The sequence below is a fragment of the Microtus pennsylvanicus genome, chromosome 4, assembly GCF_037038515.1.
Source record: "Microtus pennsylvanicus isolate mMicPen1 chromosome 4, mMicPen1.hap1, whole genome shotgun sequence".
Lineage (NCBI taxonomy): Eukaryota > Metazoa > Chordata > Mammalia > Rodentia > Cricetidae > Microtus > Microtus pennsylvanicus.
In genome coordinates, this window is record NC_134582.1 from 45,062,726 (window position 1) to 45,080,881 (window position 18,156).

An 18,156-nucleotide genomic window follows, 5' to 3' on the forward strand; every position below is an offset into this window, starting at 1 on the left:
GATTTTGACTCTGCCAGAAAAATGAGTTAGAAGACAAATGAAGAAAACGCTCTAGTTCTTAGTGAAAGAGACAACCAACCTGAGCAGCTCCGGGCTCTCCTTGGCTGGCGTGACTACTATCAGGTACCAGCAGCGGCTCGCTCTTTTCGCAGCTCTCCTCACTGATGAGCCTGTCGGCATAATTGGGCTGGGGGAAGATCAGGTGGCTCTTTTTGGAGTCTGTAGTGAGGGAGATTTCATGGGAATAGGTCTGCAGGTAAGCCTGTACCCCGTCCAGGCCCACAAAATGAGAGGTAGGCACGCTGGCCAGTCTGCCGGCGGAAGTCTGAAGCAGGCGTGACATGTGCCAGTGCCTAAGCCGAAGGGCCAACAGCACAGTAACGAATCCTAGAAAGACACAGGACACCACTGCCACTGATATCACCAGGTAGAGTGTGAGATCTGAATCCTGGGCCTCTGACGGAGAGTTGTCGCTGCCTAAGTCAGTCAGTACATCCGGAATGCTATCCCCTACAGCGATAGTGAGTGTGACTGTGGCCGAGAGAGGGGGCTGGCCGTGGTCCTGGACAGACACCACCAGGCTCTGCTTGAGAGCATCTCTGTCCAATAGAGCCCTTGCTGTGCACACCTCACCTGTATGAAGCCCAATTGAGAAGAGCCCTGGCTCGCTGGCCTTGAGCAGGCGGTAGGACAACCAGGCGTTCTGTCCGGAGTCTCTGTCCACAGCCACTACTTTGGTTACCAAGTATCCAGGCTCTGCAGAGCGGGGTGCCAGTTCCACACCAGTGGAGCCATCAGTAGGAATAGCTGGGTACAGGATCTCAGGAATGTTGTCATTCTGGTCCAGCACAAACAAACTCAGTGACACATTGCTGCTGAGCGGAGGAGTCCCGCTGTCCTTAGCTGTTACCAGAAGCTGCAGGTCTCTCAAGTGCTCATAGTCGAAGGACTGCAATGCGTACAGGACACCAGTGTCAGAGTTAATGGAGACATAGGAGGATACAGGAGCTTCCTGAAATGTATATTCAGCCAGGGAGTAAGTGACCCGAGCGTTATCACCACTGTCCGCATCATAGGCTGTCACCGAAAAAATGGAGACACCTCTGGGGTTATTTTCTGAGATGGAAGTGGAATAGGAGGAGCGAGAGAAGGTGGGTGGGTTGTCATTTATGTCTGTTACTTTCAGAGAGATGTGGTTTTCTGTAGTCAACGGAGGCGTTCCATGGTCAGTAACGGTCACTGTGACGTTATAATCCGAAGTCTCCTCTCTATCCAGTGCCCTCGTTGTTAACAGGTGATAGTAATTATCAACGGACTTTTCCAGTTTGAAGGGCAAGTTCCTGGGAATAGAACACGAAATCTCTCCATTCTCCCCAGAATCGGCATCGTGCACGCTAAAGAGCGCTATTATGGTTCCCGGTAGGCAGTCTTCAGAAACGGAACCGGTGAGGGAGGTCAGTATTACTTCTGGGGCGTTGTCATTCACGTCCTGGACTGTGACCAACACCTTAGCGCTGGCAAGAAGAGCGCCTCCGTCTTGGGCTACCACCTCCATGAGATAGAATCTGGATTCTTCATAGTCCAGTGATTGAATAGTTGAGATTTCCCCCAGGTTAGAATCGAGCTGGAAAGTCTCGGAAATTTTGTCTTCTTCGTTGCGAAAAGAGAAGGTTAATTTCGCATTGATTCCCTCGTCGGCGTCCGTGGCGGTGAGTGTGAGGAGTCGAGCGCCCACAGGTATGTTCTCTGGAACACTCACTCTGTATTCGCTTTGAGTGAACAGGGGTGCGTTATCGTTTGCGTCGAGGACGGCCACGCTGATATGAACCGTGCTAGAATGTACCGGGTTTCCACCATCCAAAGCTGTGAGGACCAGGTCGTGAGCAGACGCTTTCTCACGGTCCAGGGGCTCTTGCAACACCAGCTCTGGATGCTTTTGCCCATCAGATCCGCTCTTCACATCCAGAGAGAAGTGCGGGTTGGAGCTGAGCTGGTAACCCTGGAGGGAATTGATACCCACATCCCCGTCTCTCGCGAAGGGGAGTACCAACCTTGTTCCTGCAGCCGCGTTTTCATTTACTTTGACTTTTAACTCCTCATCGCGGAACCGGGGAAAGTTATCATTAATATCAAGAATTTCCACTTCTACTCCATAAATTTTCATCTTATTCTCAACCAAGATGTTAAAGCTGACGAGACAGGGCGCGCTCTGGGCGCACAGCTCCTCCCGGTCTATCCTGCCTGCGGTGACCAAGCTGCCACCTCGCGGGCTCAGCGAGAAAAGCTGCGACCTACCTCTGGAGACGATGCGGACCCCGCGCTCCGCCAGCTCACGGGGCTCGAGCCCCAGGTCCTTGGAGATGTTGCCCACGAAGGAGCCTTTGTCCAGCTCCTCCCGCACCGAGTAGCGGATCTGTCCTTTACCTGGCGCGCACAGCGTCCCCAGCAGCATGAAGAACTTTAGCAGGTCGCTGCAGCTCCAGCTCCAGCGCCTCGGTGAATCCGCCATTGTCTTTTCTTCCGTCGCTTTCCTCTTAGTCCTGGGTCAGCCCGCTGGTTCCTTGTTTCTCTAAAGCCGAGGAGAGCGGGAGTTGGGATGGGTTGCTTTCCCCAGGAGCTTGTCTGGTCTCGGTTTAATGCGGAGGAAGCTGGGAGCCTGTCGTTTCTAAGATAGCTTCTTTCCCAGTCTGGTGAACAGCGACGCCCAGAGTCCTAACCGGTTACTACACCAATTCTATTTTTAGTTCCTCTTAGTTTAGCTGTTATTTTCATTCCCAAGGTTTTTGCTCTGTATTTAACACATTATTGTGCAGCAGTGTTTATATTTAGTAAAGTTTTAATCTTGACAATAAGCCTTCCACAACCTGAGATCAAGTTATTAGTTTTATTTTACTTCTCCAGAAAAGTTTGATTTTATGCACCACTGAGTCCTTATATCTTACCCACATCGAATCTGTTTAGCCAAGAAATTGAAATTCCCACCTTTGTTGTCAAGACTTCATTTTTATCAGGATAGGTTTATAAAAATCTGCCTAATATTATACTAGTGTGCTGGGGAAACAAACCCAGCTCTCAATGTATCTTTGCAGAACTGCCCATATGTTTTCGATAAAGTTTTCAAATTTCCAATCTAAGGCTATAAACAACGTCACCATCTCAGACAGTTGGGCTACCTGCATTGCTATGTTTTCCCATTCCTATATTCAAAATACCTGTGGACATTTCACTGGGACAGGATCTTGGTAGCAACCAGTATAGTGACTGTGGGAGACTGAGCTTCATTTATCTCTCAAGGAGGAAGTCATGGGTATTGAGTCAGCAGTGGTGAGTGGCCTATTTGTTTTGAGGAGATATTTAATGACATCAGTCTTGGAGAATAACATATGAAAAGAAAAATCATGGCAGAAAACAAGAGACAGTTCAGACAGCCCCTTCCGCGAGATAAAACAATTCTTACCTAATAACTGATCAGTAGGAAAAGATTTTAATCGAAACCTATATTTTTGTTTATATAATTTTATAATCTAGGGATTGAGACGCAGTTCAGTTGGTAGAGCGCTTGCCGTGGAAGCATGAGACCCCCACCTTGATCCTTATACCATCAATAAGTAAATACACGAATAAGTGAGTAAATAATCCAAACCATAAAAATTTAGATATTTTTGTAGCTTGACGTAAGCAAGGTTGTAAACTTTTTCTTAGCATGTGTTTTTTCTTAAGAACAAGTTGTTCATGAAGATGCTATCTCACATGTACTAACAGAATTCACTCTTCATAACAGACATACTTTCGTACTTCATACTTTGCCCATCCATTGAAAAGAAACCTGGGGGGCAGCTGGAAAGATGGCTTAGCAGTTAAGAACACTGACTGTTCTTCCAGAGAACCTGGATTCGATTCACAGCACCCACATGTTGGTTCACAACCATCTGCTACTCCAGTTCCAGGGGATGCAGTGCCATCTTCTAGTCTCTGTGGGTACCAGATGCACAGGCGCTCAGACGTACATGCTAACAAAACACCCATACACATAAAAACCCTTAGATTTTCATAAATTAGAAAAAGCATCCAGGAACCCCAAGACACTCTGCTTGTAAAAAACTTACGACTCAAAGTCAATTGAACACTACCCCACCCAACATACTTCGTTGATAACAAGCCATCATTCTGGGGGATGTGTTTCTTTCACATTCGATTTTCACAAGCTTGATTATCACAAACAAGGGCCATGTTTATTCTGAATCGCCAGGGATCTAAGAGGACCCCAAATCTGAGTAGGAGAGCTCTGGCATGAAAAGAACCTCGTAAGTTTCCAAGAGTGATGAGCTTTAGGGGTGGGAAGGAATGTAAAGAGGAAGGAAAAGAAGCAGCCGGTGCTGTGAACACTTGTAATGACGGGCAAGTAAACTGCACACCCAAGGTAGAAACCCTTCTGTAAGATGTGATTGGATAAGGTTTGCATTTAAGGCAGAATATTGGCCAAGGTTCACAACAAAACCACCCCAAACCACCTAGTGATTTATTAAGAAACACTGAACCATAAGTAGAAAAGCGAACTAAATTGAAGCTCACCTTTGGGACAGAATCCGAGACAAAAGGAACCTCAGTGTCTCCAAGAGTATCTGGTATCCAAGAGGTGTCGTCACAGAGGAGGTCCTGAGGAGCCACTTCCGGAGTCACATTAAGAAAGTTAAACTCTGTCTTAGCTGACTGTGAGGCGATGCACACATTGTAGGAATAAGGCAATGTCCCCTGACTGTAGTTGGGGAGGACTCCAGTGGCCGAGTTGGAGCTGAGACCAGGCTGAAAGCAGCCCCAGGCAGCTGAGCTGGAGGAGCATCGCAGGCGCAGAGCAACAGCCAGAATCACCGCCAGAAGAAAGAGTACTGAGATCAGGGCCAAGGCCACCACCAGGTAAAACTGAAGCTCACTCTGGGGGTCCGATGGCAGAGGGTCATCGCTGAGGTCTGGCAGGACCTCCTGCAGGCTGTCAGCGAAGATCAAGTGCAGCGTGGCTGTCGCTGAGAGTGGTGGCTGCCCACCATCACGCACAGCGACCAGAAGGCGCTGTCGCGCAGAGTCTCTGTCGCCCAGGGCACGCGCTGTGCGCACCTCGCCAGTGCGCAGCCCAAGGCTGAAGAGTCCGGGATCGCTGGCCTGCAGCACGTGGTACGACAGCCAGGCATTGTGTCCGGAATCGGCGTCCACCGCCACCACTTTGGTGACCAGGTATCCGGGCTCCGCGGCACGTGGCACCATATCAAAGAGCGCAGAGCCGTCGGGCTCGAGCGTGGGGTACAGCACGCGCGGCGCGTTGTCGTTGCGGTCGCCCACCAGCACGCGCATGCTCACGTTGGCGCTGAGCGCGGGCGAGCCCTGGTCACGCGCCTGCAGTGTCAACTGGAAAGAGCGCAGCTGCTCATGGTCGAAGGCGCGCTGCGCGAACACCACTCCACTGTCCTGGTTCACGGATACGAATGATAACAGCGCCCTTGGCTCTAGGTCGCTGGCTATGATGGAATAGGAGACCTGACCATTGGATCCCAAATCCGGATCAGAGGCACTGACTTGAGCGATGGAGGCTCCAGGTGGGTTGTTCTCAGCCACGTGAACCACGTAGGAGGCCTGGTGGAAAACCGGAGTATTGTCGTTGACGTCTGAGATATGGAGGGTGATGATTACGTTGGAGGAGAGTGGCGGCTTACCCCTGTCGGTAGCTACAACGGTGACGTTGTATTCTGGAATCTCTTCCCGGTCTAGGGTTCTGTCTGTCACTAGTTTGTAATAATTCTTCGAAGAAGATTTCAATACAAACGCTGCATTCCCCAAGACGTTGCAGTAAACGTCTCCATTTTCTCCAGAGTCTTTGTCCCTCGTTTTTATTAAGGCGACAACTGTTCCCAGTGGAGAATCTTCCGGTAGGGGGGTAAATACCGAAGTCACAATTACTTCGGGTGCACAATCGTTCTCATCCAGAATTTCCACTTGGACACTGCAGTGGGATGCTAGGTCTCCGGGATCTTTTGCTTCTACATTCAGGGAGTAACTCTTAGCAGTCTCAAAATCCAAATTATCCTTTGTCGTGATTTCTCCTGTTTGCTTGTCTAAGTTGAAAAAACGTTCTACTTGTTCATCCACATTGTGAAAAGCGTAAGTGATCTCTGCGTTGACGCCCTCGTCCTGGTCGGTGGCTGTCACCTGAAACACCGAGAAGCCTGGTGGCACATCCTCCCGAAGGGTGACCCTGTACACATCCTGGCTGAACACTGGAGGGTTATCATTGGCATCTGTGACTTGAATTCGGATCTGGGCAGTGCCACTTAGGGGAGGATCCCCTCCATCCACAGCAGTGAGGACCAGCTGGTGAAAATTTTGCTCTTCTCTATCTAGAAAACGTTTTAGAATCAACTCAGGATATTTACGCCCATCTGGGCTCTCCTTCTCTGTGACTTCAAAGTATTCATTGTCACCGAGGTAGTATTTTTGCAGCGAATTAGAACCAGCATCTGAATCCAGGGCTGGTTCCAATGGAAATGCTTTACCTGGTCTGGTGGACTCTCCAATGTTTAAATCCACCTCACTCTGTTTGAATTGAGGAGCGTTGTCATTTATATCTTGAAGAATTACAGCTACATGGAAAATATTTAATGGCTTCTCAGCGACAATATCGAATTCTAGAACACACAGAGGTTGCTTCCCACAAACCTGCTCTCTGTCTATCCTGTTTGTCACAAGTAAATCTCCGCTCTCTGGGTTTACAGCAAAATAATCCTTCTCTGCGCTGACCCTCAGCTTCCGGGTGGGCAGACCCAGAACACCCAGCCCCAGATCTTTGGCGAGGTTTCCTACCACCGAGTTCTTGGCCAGCTCCTCGGGAATGGAGTAGCGGATCTGATCGGGGAGAGCTCCGCAGAACAAAAGCAGAAGGAAGGGCGACAGTACCTGCAGCCACCGTGCTATTCCGCTCCCAGAGCCCCGCCCCATCCTCCTGGCTCGCGGTGCTGCTGTGCTCCTTTGTCGGGAAGGGTAAGTCTTCCTTTGTGGCTGAATCCGGCTAGGACCACTTTTGGGGGCTTGTTTGCTACATCCCGATTTATAATGGCTTCTCCTCTATGGTTGCTTTGCACAGGAAGTTACTCTCCTAGTCTTCCAAACGCGTCTGGGAAATGGTCTTTCTCTTCTTTTGACCTACAGCGACGCCCAGAGGTCTTCTCAGAAATTGCACCGAAGCTTGTAAATATTTGAATTTTTGTTGTTGGTTTAGATTTATGGTGTATTTATTTGTTTTAAAATAGGTAATATATTGAAAATTTCTTAAATAAAAATGCTACATATAGTATATGTCCTTATTATCATCTATGAATCGTGTAGCAATCTCTCTTAAGTGGAATGAATTTTACGTTTCTTGTGTATCTTTTGGGTAGCATGAACGACCTTTAAATAAACGTTGCCCCTCCCCTCCTTTTATTGGAAGCAGTACACCATAACGTTCTCCATCTCACTTCTTTCATTCAGAACACCCACCCACATATGCGCTCCCTCTGGCTTTCAGTAAAGCGTTTTGTTTGATAATAGCACAAGAGCTCTGCATTTATTTCTCAAGTAGCAGCACCCCATATGGATAAACAGTAACTCGTCCAATCGGAAGTTGTACTTTCTTAAGGAAGCCCAGTACTCACTTATACAAAAGTATTTTTCTTTTATAGCTTGTGATAGCAACTTATAAATTATTTACTGTTCTCCAAATCACTGACATATATCACTCTGGCAGAATCTATTCTTAATGCCAATCTCTGAGTGTGTTTTACTCAATTTTAGGCCAACTGAGCAAACACCTCTGAGTTATGTTTTGTCACCACAGTGTTTGGAAACTGTGTCCTGGGATCGGCTCTCCCAGTGTTCATTTGCTTCCTCTTTCCTCGCCCAGGACCAGCTCGTTACCGCGAGTCTTCTGCATGGTGCACACCTTCACACTGACACAAAGTCACAGCACTGAGCCATACCCCACCATCTTACTATAGTTTCCACTTAGAGAAACCCTATGAGTTTGTGAATAGATTTTCATTAATTCTGGATTAACTCATAGAACTCTATGACTGCTTAGGAAATAAAAGTGTTGCGTATCTCTGACACACAAAATACTTTATGCCACGTCAGGGGATACTTATCTTACCGCAGGTCACATAGTGATAAATCTCCAAGAATAATTTTCAGGGACTCTGACAGTGGGAATGAGGTCAGCTGAGTAAGAATAATATCAGTCCAGAACCCAAGCCACCCAACCTTACCTGGTGAAAACCAGAGTTATGCAAAAGAGTTAAACAAATTCTGTTTTGTTGGGACTTAATGGTGATGTCATATTGGGTAATTAAGAAATTATGACTTATTTATATGAATGAAATAAAATTGTCAGTATTTTTGGTAATAATCAAGTTTGCATCAAAGGAATCAGATATCCTGGTGTACTTTGTATCAGCAACAACATAATCACTGAGTTGGGCATAATGCCACATACCTGTAATTCTAGCCCTTAAAGAGGATTGTGAGTTGCAAGTCAACTTGGATAAGCTACATAGTGAGTTAAAGGCTAGCCTAAGCTAGACAGTAAGACCTTGTTTTAAAAAAGTATTTGAAATATACCAGTCCATGGAGAAGTTAATGTTACAGCTGAAGGTTAAATATTTTCCTCACTACACATAAATTGCTGTTGTGGAATATTCCTTTACACTGTGTGAAGATGCGTCACTCTGATTGGGTTAATAAAGAGCCGAATGGCCAGTAGTTAGGCAGGAATTCTGGAGATGGAGAGGACTGAGAGAGGAAGAAGGTCAGAGTCACCAGCTGGATGCAGAGGAGGCAGGACATGTAGGAGGAGAGGTAGAGGTCACGAGCCATGTGACAGCATGCAGGTGAATAGAGATGGGTTGAGTTATAAGAGCTAGTTAGAAACAAGCCTAAGCCAAGACCAAGCTTTCATAATAAGAAACTTCTCTGTGTCATTATTTGGGAGCTGGCTGGTGGGACAGAAAAAAGACTCACTACAAATTGTCATTGTATAATTATAATTAAAAAAACCCTTTCAAGGAAAGAGAGATAAACTTCAAGCAAAGAACAGTTGAATGTAATAAGGGGAGATTTAAGAAAATTCAGGTTGTGGTGTGTAAAATGGCTCAGTGGTGAAAGCACTGGGCACCACACCTGTCAACCTGAATTTGATCCCTTGAGCCCACAAAGTGGAAGGAGAGAAGTGATTCCCCACAGTTGTCTACCAACATGGAGATACGCACAAAGTAAGTGAAGCAGAAGTTAACATGTTTTAAAATAGTCAGCCTAGACTCCCCATTAACATCACGAGAAAGGCGATGGAAGTAGAAATGTGTGTAATTTTCTTCTATTCACAAAGCAATTCTAGTCTTCAAATGTACATAGCAAAATAGCATTTAAAAATGGAATGGTTTAGAGGTATAAAACTAAGGAGCTCTCTCTTTCTTTTTTAGGATTTCTTTGTGTAGTTCTGGGTGTTCTAGAACTCACTCTGTAGAAAGACTGGCTTTGAACTCAACAGAGATCTACCTGCATCTGCCTCTCAAATGCTGGGATTAAAGGCGTGCACCACTACCCAACTAAATTTACGAATTCCCATCAAAGTCACTACAGAATGAAGACTATGAATAATGAATAATAGAACACCTGGTTTGGGGTGTAAATCAGTAATAGAGGACTCGCCTAATATACCCAAAGCCATATTCAACTCCCGTAATTACAAAAATAAGGTTATTAATCAACAAATGGATTTTTTATGCAGCAAGAAAGCAAGGGATATTAATAAAGAAGTTCATATATTTGATACAACACACATACAACTGGAGACACTTTATGCAACCCTATGTCTGTATTTTAGGATGGTAAGATTCATCACAGGAGTGACTCACTCACCTGAAGAAGACTGGAGTCTCCTTTTATTTCCAGCAAGTCTTGAGACACCAGGAGAGGATCGCTCTTTCCACAACTCTCCTGACTGATGAGCGTGTCTGCATAATTGGGCTGAGGGAAGATGAGGTGGCTCTTCCCCGAGTCTGCTGTGAGGGAGACCTCATGAGAATAGGTCTGTAGGAAAGCTTGCACACCATCCACACCCACAAAGTGAGACGTAGGCATGGATGACAACCCACTACCTGCAGCCCGAAGCAGGCGAGTGGCATGCCACTGACGGAGCTTGTGTATCAGCAGCACAATGACAAAGGCTAAGAAGATGCACGAGACCACAGCCACAGCTACCACCAGGTACAGTGTGATGTGTGCATCTTCCCGGTCAATGTGAGTGTTAATGCTGCCCAGATCTGCCAGGATGTCTGGGATGTTGTCTGACACAGCTATGGTGAGCGTGACCGTGGCGGAGAGAGGAGGCTGGCCGTGGTCCTGCACAGACACCACAAGATTCTGCTTCAGAGCATCTCTGTCCAGCAGGGCACGCGCGGTGCGCACCTCACCTGTGTTCAGTCCTACTGAGAAGAGCCCTGGCTCGCTGGCCTTGAGCAGGCGGTAGGACAGCCAGGCGTTCTGTCCTGAGTCTCTGTCCACCGCCACCACCTTAGTCACCAGGTAGCCAGGCTCTGCAGAACGAGGAGTCAGCTCCACCCCTGTGGACCCATCAGTGGGGAGGGTGGGGTACAGGATCTCAGGTGTGTTGTCATTCTGATCCAGCACGAACAAGCTCAGGGACACATTGCTGCTGAGTGGAGGATTCCCACTGTCCCTGGCTGTCACTAGCAGCTTCAGGTCTTGAAACTGCTCATAATCAAAGGAACGCAGTGCATAGAGGACACCCGTGTTAGAGTTGATGGAGACGTAGGAGGACAGGGGCGCCCCCTGGATAGTGTCCTCAGACAGAGAGTAGATTACCTGGGCATTCTCACCACTGTCTGGGTCCTGGGCTGTTATGGTCAAGATGGAAGCTCCCCTAGGGTTGTTTTCTGGGATGTAGGCAGCATAGGAGGCATGGGTGAAGGTGGGTGGGTTGTCGTTGATGTCCACCACTTGCAGTGAGATATAAGTCTCTGTAGACAGCGGTGGAGTTCCCTGGTCGGTGGCCGTTATTGTAATGTTATATTCAGAGACTTCTTCCCTGTCCAGGCTTCTGTGTATCAACAGCCGGTGATAATTTCCGTAGGTCTTCTCAAGCCTGAACGGAAGGTTATCTGGAATAGAGCAAGCGACAAGGCCATTCTCTCCAGAGTCACTGTCATGCACATTGAAAAGTGCAATCACCGTGCCTGGGGAGGAAGCTTCCTGGATGGAGCCGGTGAGAGAGGTGATGGTGACTTCTGGAGCGTTGTCATTTGCATCCAGAACCGTCACCAGTACCTTACTTCTGGCTCGTAGACCAGGTCCATCATGGGCTTCTACATCAACGTCATAGAATCCAGAGTCCTCATAATCCAGCTCCCCCAACATTGTTATGTCCCCGCTCAGAGAATCCAACTGGAAGAGCTGGGATATTTTGTCTCTTACGTTCCGAAAAGAGTAGGTCACTTCTCCGTTGGCTCCTTCATCTGGGTCAGTGGCTTTTATGGTAAGTAGCCGGGTGCCTACAGGCAAATTCTCCTTCACGCTAACGTGGTACTCTGGCTGAGTGAATACAGGAGCATTGTCATTGGTGTCTATCAGTGTTATTTGAATTGTGGCAGTACCGGAGCGAACCGGGTCGCCTCCATCGAAGGCAGTGAGAACCAGATGATGAACTGCTTCTTCCTCGCGATCTAAGGCGTTCTCCAGCACCAGCTCTGGGTACTTAATCCCATCCGCCCCATTTTGCACATCCAGGGAGAAGTGGTCATTCGAGCTGAGATGGTAACCCTGCAAGGCATTCACCCCTATATCCGGATCAAAGGCCTCAGGAAGAGGAAATCTTGTCCCAGGATTTTCATTTTCAGCGACTTTTATTTCCCTCTGCTGTGCTCCAAAGCTGGGGGCATTATCATTAACATCAACAATTTCCACTTCCACAGCAAGAATCCTCACTTTATCCTCTAGGAGAATCTCCAGATTTGCAGTACACTTTGGGGATCTGTCACAAAGCTCTTCCCTGTCGATCCTCCCTGCTGTCACCAAGCTGCCGCTTCGCGGGTTCAGAGCAAAGAGCTGGGTCTTACCTCTGGAGACGATGCGGACTCCGCGCTCCGCCAGCTTCCCAGGCTCCAGCCCCAGGTCCTTGGCTAGGTTGCCCACCACAGAGCCCTTTTCCAGCTCCTCTGGCACAGAGTACCGTAGCAGTTCCGCGCGGATGTCGCATAGGAATCCAAGGAAAATGCAGATCCATACTAGCCCCCTGAGGTCTGATCCGAAAGGAGCCGCCATTGCAGTCCTGTCGCAAAGAGTCCTGAGCTTGGGCGTTGAGTCTGTGCAAGCCTGAGGAGCCCCACAATCTTTGGGTTTCAGGATAATTTAATTGCACCTTTGGACGCTGGAGCTCCGGGGAGTTCAGATTGATGCTTTCCTTCAGACCAGAACCAGTCCTTTGTGTTCCGGAAATCTTGCTCTTATTAAATACCCGATTTTCACCCCAGAGTGGTGAACAGCGACACCCAGAGTACTAAACTGTTATTGCAACTAATTCTTGCTAAAACACCACCACACGCTTTCCCCTTTCCTAATCTTTCTTTTCTAAAGGAGCATAAAGGCCAAAATCCTGTTGTTTAATTTGCAACAAAAATCCAGGAGTTATCCAAAGCTTCCTATATATCAAACTAAGTTAAATTATGGCAGAGTAATATAGTAGTTTTTCTGGGAAAAGGTTGTTTTCTATCTCTTTTTGGTTGCTGCATTGTTCATCTCCCTACATCATTTTCAGTACTTTGCATTGTATGAGGGCCACATCCATTCCTCTCAGGACAGCAGTGGATGTGACGAGTGGAGAAAAGGGAATAGTGAAAAGACAGTGGCCCACGGAGCCTGGAGGCCCAGCTCCAGTTACAACCTATGCAGAAACAAATTTCCTCCCATGACTTCGCCCTCTGGATTCTGGGATAATTTTTCAATTCCATTGCAAGAAGGGTGTTGACTGCCCAGGAGGTAATCTTACCCTTGTAGAAATGGGTTTAGGGGAGAGGTTCTAGGTGTGGGCTAAAATAGCCAACGCTGTTACAGGACATTCTAGGTCACACACTGTGTCCCCACTGTCAGTCTTTACAACAGCAGCCTCGTTTCTGTTGCTTTATCAAGACAGGGTTTCTCTGTGTAACAGCCAGGCTGGCCTCAAACTCAGAGATCCGCCTGCCTCTGCCTCCCAAGTCCCGGGATTAGAAACTCGTGCCACCACTGCCCATCCAACAGCTGCTTTCATAGACGACAGCATTTTCAGTGTTTAATGAGGCAAGTGCAAATCAAACTCAAATGATGAGTAAACAAATATTAAAATAAACTGTAGCACCAAAGTAGAAAAGTTAAGCTGAAGATATTTCAGGCCAGCTGTGGTGGTGCACACCTTTAACTCAGCACTCGGGAGGCAGAGGGAGGCAGGGGAATCTCTTTGAGTTCCAGTACAGCCAGGGCTTTGCAGAGAGACTCTGTCTCAATCCACCCAACAGATATTTCAGGTTTTTTCTCATATAAGACACAACCAGTGGTCTCATTTTTGCCATCACCAAGTCTATTATTTTTAACCACTGTTTTGAATTGCTTTATCACTGATTTCAGAAATAGCCCAAGGGAGCTATTTTAATAGATTATTTCAATAGTTATGTATGCATTGCTATCATCACATATGCCACAGCTTTCTCGGGAAATCTAAGAAATTTTGAGACAAGTCAAAAAGTCTTTCACTATTTAAATTATTTCTTGCTTACCAATTAGCATGCACAAATGACCAAACTCTTAAGACGGCATAGAATCATATCATGCAGAATTAAAATATTTAGTCTTTGAAAGAGTAGGTTAAATGTGTTCTTTTATAATCTTTAAAAGATTATTACATGTTAAGGAGTTGGAGATTAAAATTATGTCTTGGAAATAACTGAAAATAGTTATAAAATCTCAAAATGCTTGCAGATTTGACTCACAGAAGTTATTAAGGTAACAAGAAAGATACAAAATGTTTCATAAATAGAAAGATCATCACAGTCCTTGCTGTAATGGTGACAAAATAGAATGAGCACAAAATAAATGATTTAAGAATAGTCAAAAGATCCATGGAGGGGTCGTCAAGATGGCTCAGGTGGTGAAGGTGGCAAGCCTGAGAATCTGAAGAGTTTAATCCGGGGTTCCATGAGTGAAAGGAGCAAAACTGACGCCATGTTGTCCTTTAACCTCCATATGCTGGCACATGTGTGCCTCACTCCCCACAAATAAGTGTTAAAAAAGAAACTTGGGTGAGATTATAAGTGAGAATAATATTGAGCCACAGTTAGCAATTTAAATATGAAATATAGTAATCTCTGATCCTTGAGGTAAGGCAAATAAGTGCTAACAAGCTTAACTATTGGAAGGCCGTGTCAAACGGATGTGTTGCAATAAAAAATTGTTCAGGTGAGAAGAGGAAATTGGAAGATGACCATGAACTTTAATCCAGGCAGAAAGAACTATCAATATGTTTATAAAAGCTAAAGATTACTTTAAAAAAACCAGCCTCACAAATCAAGTGAGAAAGGGCACTAATATTATTAAGGATGCTGATCTATAGGAAACAGTCTCGAGCGAGATTTGCTAGTCACACAGAAACGCCAACAGTAAAGACCGAAACTGGTAATCAGATCATTTCCAAGATGACTGGGCAACCAAGAACTAATCTGCATTCACAACACTTTTCCCAGTAAACTGCCCCAAACAATGAAAAAAAAAAGTGACCAAAATTGATTAATTTGTGCACGATCGAGAAGCGAATACAAGAAATAGTGCTTAAATAGCTCTGTAGAAACTTACCCGAAGAGGAGAAGAGTCGTATGAGGTTTTGGGATTTTCATTATTGCCACCGACAACCACAGAAGGATCGTCACACAGAAGATCCTGAGGGGGAGCAATCTCTGGCGCCACGTGGAGAAAATTAAACCCAGCCGCAGTCGTGGAATGCGAAGCAACACATAGATTATAGGAATAGGGCAAAGTCCCCTCGCTGCAGTTGGGAGGAACCACAGGCTGAGATTTCCAGCTGAGACCAGGCTGAAAGCAGCCCCAGGCAGCTGAGCTGGAGGAGCATCGCAGGCGCAGAGTAATAGCCAAAATCACCGCCAGGAGGAAGAGTACTGAGATCAGGGCCAAGGCCACCACCAGGTAAAACTGAAGCTCACTCTGGGGGTCCGATGGCAGAGGGTCATCGCTGAGGTCTGGCAGGGCCTCCTGCATGCTGTCAGCGAAGATTAAGTGCAGTGTGGCTGTCGCTGAGAGTGGTGGCTGTCCACCATCACGCACAGCGACCAGAAGGCGCTGTCGCGCAGAGTCTCTGTCACCCAAGGCACGCGCTGTGCGCACCTCGCCAGTGCGCAGCCCGAGGCTGAAGAGTCCGGGATCACTGGCCTGCAGCACGTGGTACGACAACCAGGCATTGTGTCCGGAATCGGCGTCCACCGCCACCACTTTGGTGACCAGGTATCCGGGCTCCGCGGCACGTGGCACCATATCAAAGAGCGCAGAGCCGTCGGGCTCGAGCGTGGGGTACAGCACGCGCGGCGCGTTGTCGTTGCGGTCGCCCACCAGCACGCGCATGCTCACGTTGGCGCTGAGCGCGGGCGAGCCCTGGTCACGCGCCTGCAGTGTCAACTGGAAGGAGCGCAGCTGCTCATGGTCGAAGGCGCGCTGCGCGAACACCACTCCACTGTCCTGGTTCACGGATACGAATGATAACAATGCCCTTGGCTCTAGGTCGCTGGCTATGATGGAATAGGAGACCTGACCATTGGATCCCAAATCCGGATCAGAGGCACTGACTTGAGCGATGGAGGCTCCAGGTGGGTTGTTCTCAGCCACGTGAACCACGTAGGAGGCCTGGTGGAAAACGGGTGCATTGTCATTGACGTCTGTGATGTGCACAGTAACCCGTGTCTTGGATGAAAGGGATGGCTTGCCCCTGTCGGTAGCTGTGATAGTGACGTTGTACTCTGAGGTCTGCTCCCGGTTCAGGGCCCTGTCTATCACTAGCTTGTAATAATTCTTGGAGGTGGGTTGTAATTTGAAGGGGAGTTCTTCCTGAAGATGGCATGTCACCAGACCATTTTGTCCAGAATCCTTATCTCGAACTTTAATGAGGGCTATTACTGTTCCAAGGACCGAGTTCTCTGGAACCTGGTTAGAAAAGGACATGAATGTCACCTCTGGGACGTTGTCATTCTCATCAAGAATTTCAATCTGAACATTACAGTGAGCCGTGTGCACTCCTCCGTCCCTGGCTTCTACACCCAACATGTATCTGCTCTTTTCTTCAAAATCCAATGTACCATTAGTTGTAATAGCTCCAGTATTTGGATTGAGAGTGAAGACGAGGTTAGTACTTGCTGGACCGTTTAGGAAGGCATAGGTGATCTCTCCGTTAACATTCTCATCTTGATCTGTGGCTGTCACTTGCAGGACGAAGGTTCCCAGGGGCATGTTTTCACGGAGGCTAGCTTTGTAAACGTCCTGACTGAACACTGGAGCATTATCATTGGCATCGGTGACCTTGATCCAGATCTGGGTGGTACTGCTCAGGGGTGGGTCTCCCCCGTCGAAGGCGGTCAGGATTAAGTGGTGGGAGCTCTGATGTTCCCTGTCTAGAAGTTTTTCCAGCAGTAATTCTGGGTATTTATCTCCATCGGGACTTTCCTTCGTTGACAAGGAGAAGTGTGAGTTGGGGCTGAGAGTGTACATCTTCAGTGAGTTGCTTCCCACATCGGCATCGCGTGCGGAGTCCAGAGGGAATTTTACCCCCGGTAAGGCTGACTCACAGATCTCCAGTTCAATGCTTTTCCCAAAGAAATGTGGCGCATTATCATTAATATCTTGGATGGCAACAATTACATGGAAAATATTCATCGGGTTTTCAGTAACGGATTCAAACTCTAGTGCACACTCAGATTTCTTCCCGCAAATCTTCTCTCTGTCTATCCTGCCACTCACTAGCAAATCCCCACTCTCCGCACTAACGCTGAAATAATCCTCTGCACTAACTCTCAGGTTTCGAGCTGGCAATTCCTGGACACTGAGTCCCAGATCCTGGGCTAGGTTCCCCACAGGAGAGCCCTTGGCCAGCTCCTCCGGAATGGAGTAGCGGATCGGCTGGGAGATGGCGCCGCAGAACAAAGGCACCAGGAAGTGAAGCAGTACCTGGTTTGCCATCGTTCCAACGCCTCTGGGGTTTGCTCTGCCGTTCTGAGCGCGCAGGGAAGCTTCTTTTTGCGTTTTTTTTCTTGGATTTTTAAAAAGATAATCTGTGACCTACCTGGATGTGGGTAGGATTTGTCAGGCGCTTGAAGGAGCCAGACGGACGGACGTTCTCATAGGTGCAGGAAAAAGCAGACAAACCCTGGCTGGACCCGGCTGAACAGGGAACCCCTCTCTTCTCTTTGGTCAACAGCGGCGCCTAGAGGTTGTCTTGTAAAACTGCGTATCGTGCAGCTATTAATCCTCAAAGCTCTTGTTTTGAGTTTTAATTTGTTTGAAGGAACCAGGCATTTACATTTTCCTTTAGTTTTGACATTTTCTTGTTTATCATCATTTCGTGAATGTTTTTGTCACTATACATTCATATTTTTCATTTCCAAAGCGTGCTTTTTTTTTCCTTTTTCCAGTTTTGGAGAAAAATGCCATCAATGACTTCACTCTATGGCACTATTAACTCAGGTCTGACTGTCGCATCCCAAAAAGTGAGTGGATTTTTTACCCTCATTATTCAGTGAACTCTGATCTTTACCTTTCTTCAAGTTTATTGAAGTAACTTCTTTACTTAGCATTTTAGTTTCTCTGTGTATTTTGTCAATTCAACAAAACTTCTCAAAGATAGTCTTTGCAAGAGGAGTGGCATTTCCAGAGATATTTTAATGCACTGATAGTCTTTGCAAGCCATACTATTTCCAGCTAGGTATATCAGGGCCTGATAGCCTATTAAAGGTGGCAGTGTAGTTATTTAGGCTTTTATGATGGTGAATCTTGCATAAAACATATTTATTTTATGAAACAAATTCTTTCTAAATA

The 18,156-nt window shown here is 47.0% G+C and overlaps 1 protein-coding gene across 7 annotated transcripts in view; it reads right to left on the bottom strand.

The window, feature by feature from the left end:
* LOC142847804 (protocadherin gamma-C4) overlaps nt 1–18,156 on the bottom strand; it is a 191,244-nt gene that overhangs the window by 148,269 nt on the left and 24,819 nt on the right. Inside the window, exon 1 of one of the 7 annotated variants that reach the window (XM_075968897.1) lies at nt 14,917–17,474. The exons of 3 other annotated variants lie outside the window; for them this stretch is intronic. In XM_075968897.1, coding sequence (XP_075825012.1) covers nt 14,917–17,301 — 2,385 coding nt within the window. In that variant the 5' untranslated portion in view covers nt 17,302–17,474. Of the gene's footprint in view, nt 1–79; nt 2,693–4,572; nt 7,174–9,936; nt 12,524–14,916; nt 17,475–18,156 lie in introns of those variants that run through there. 3 more of the 7 variants (XM_075968889.1, XM_075968894.1, XM_075968878.1) reach the window with 3 other exon arrangements.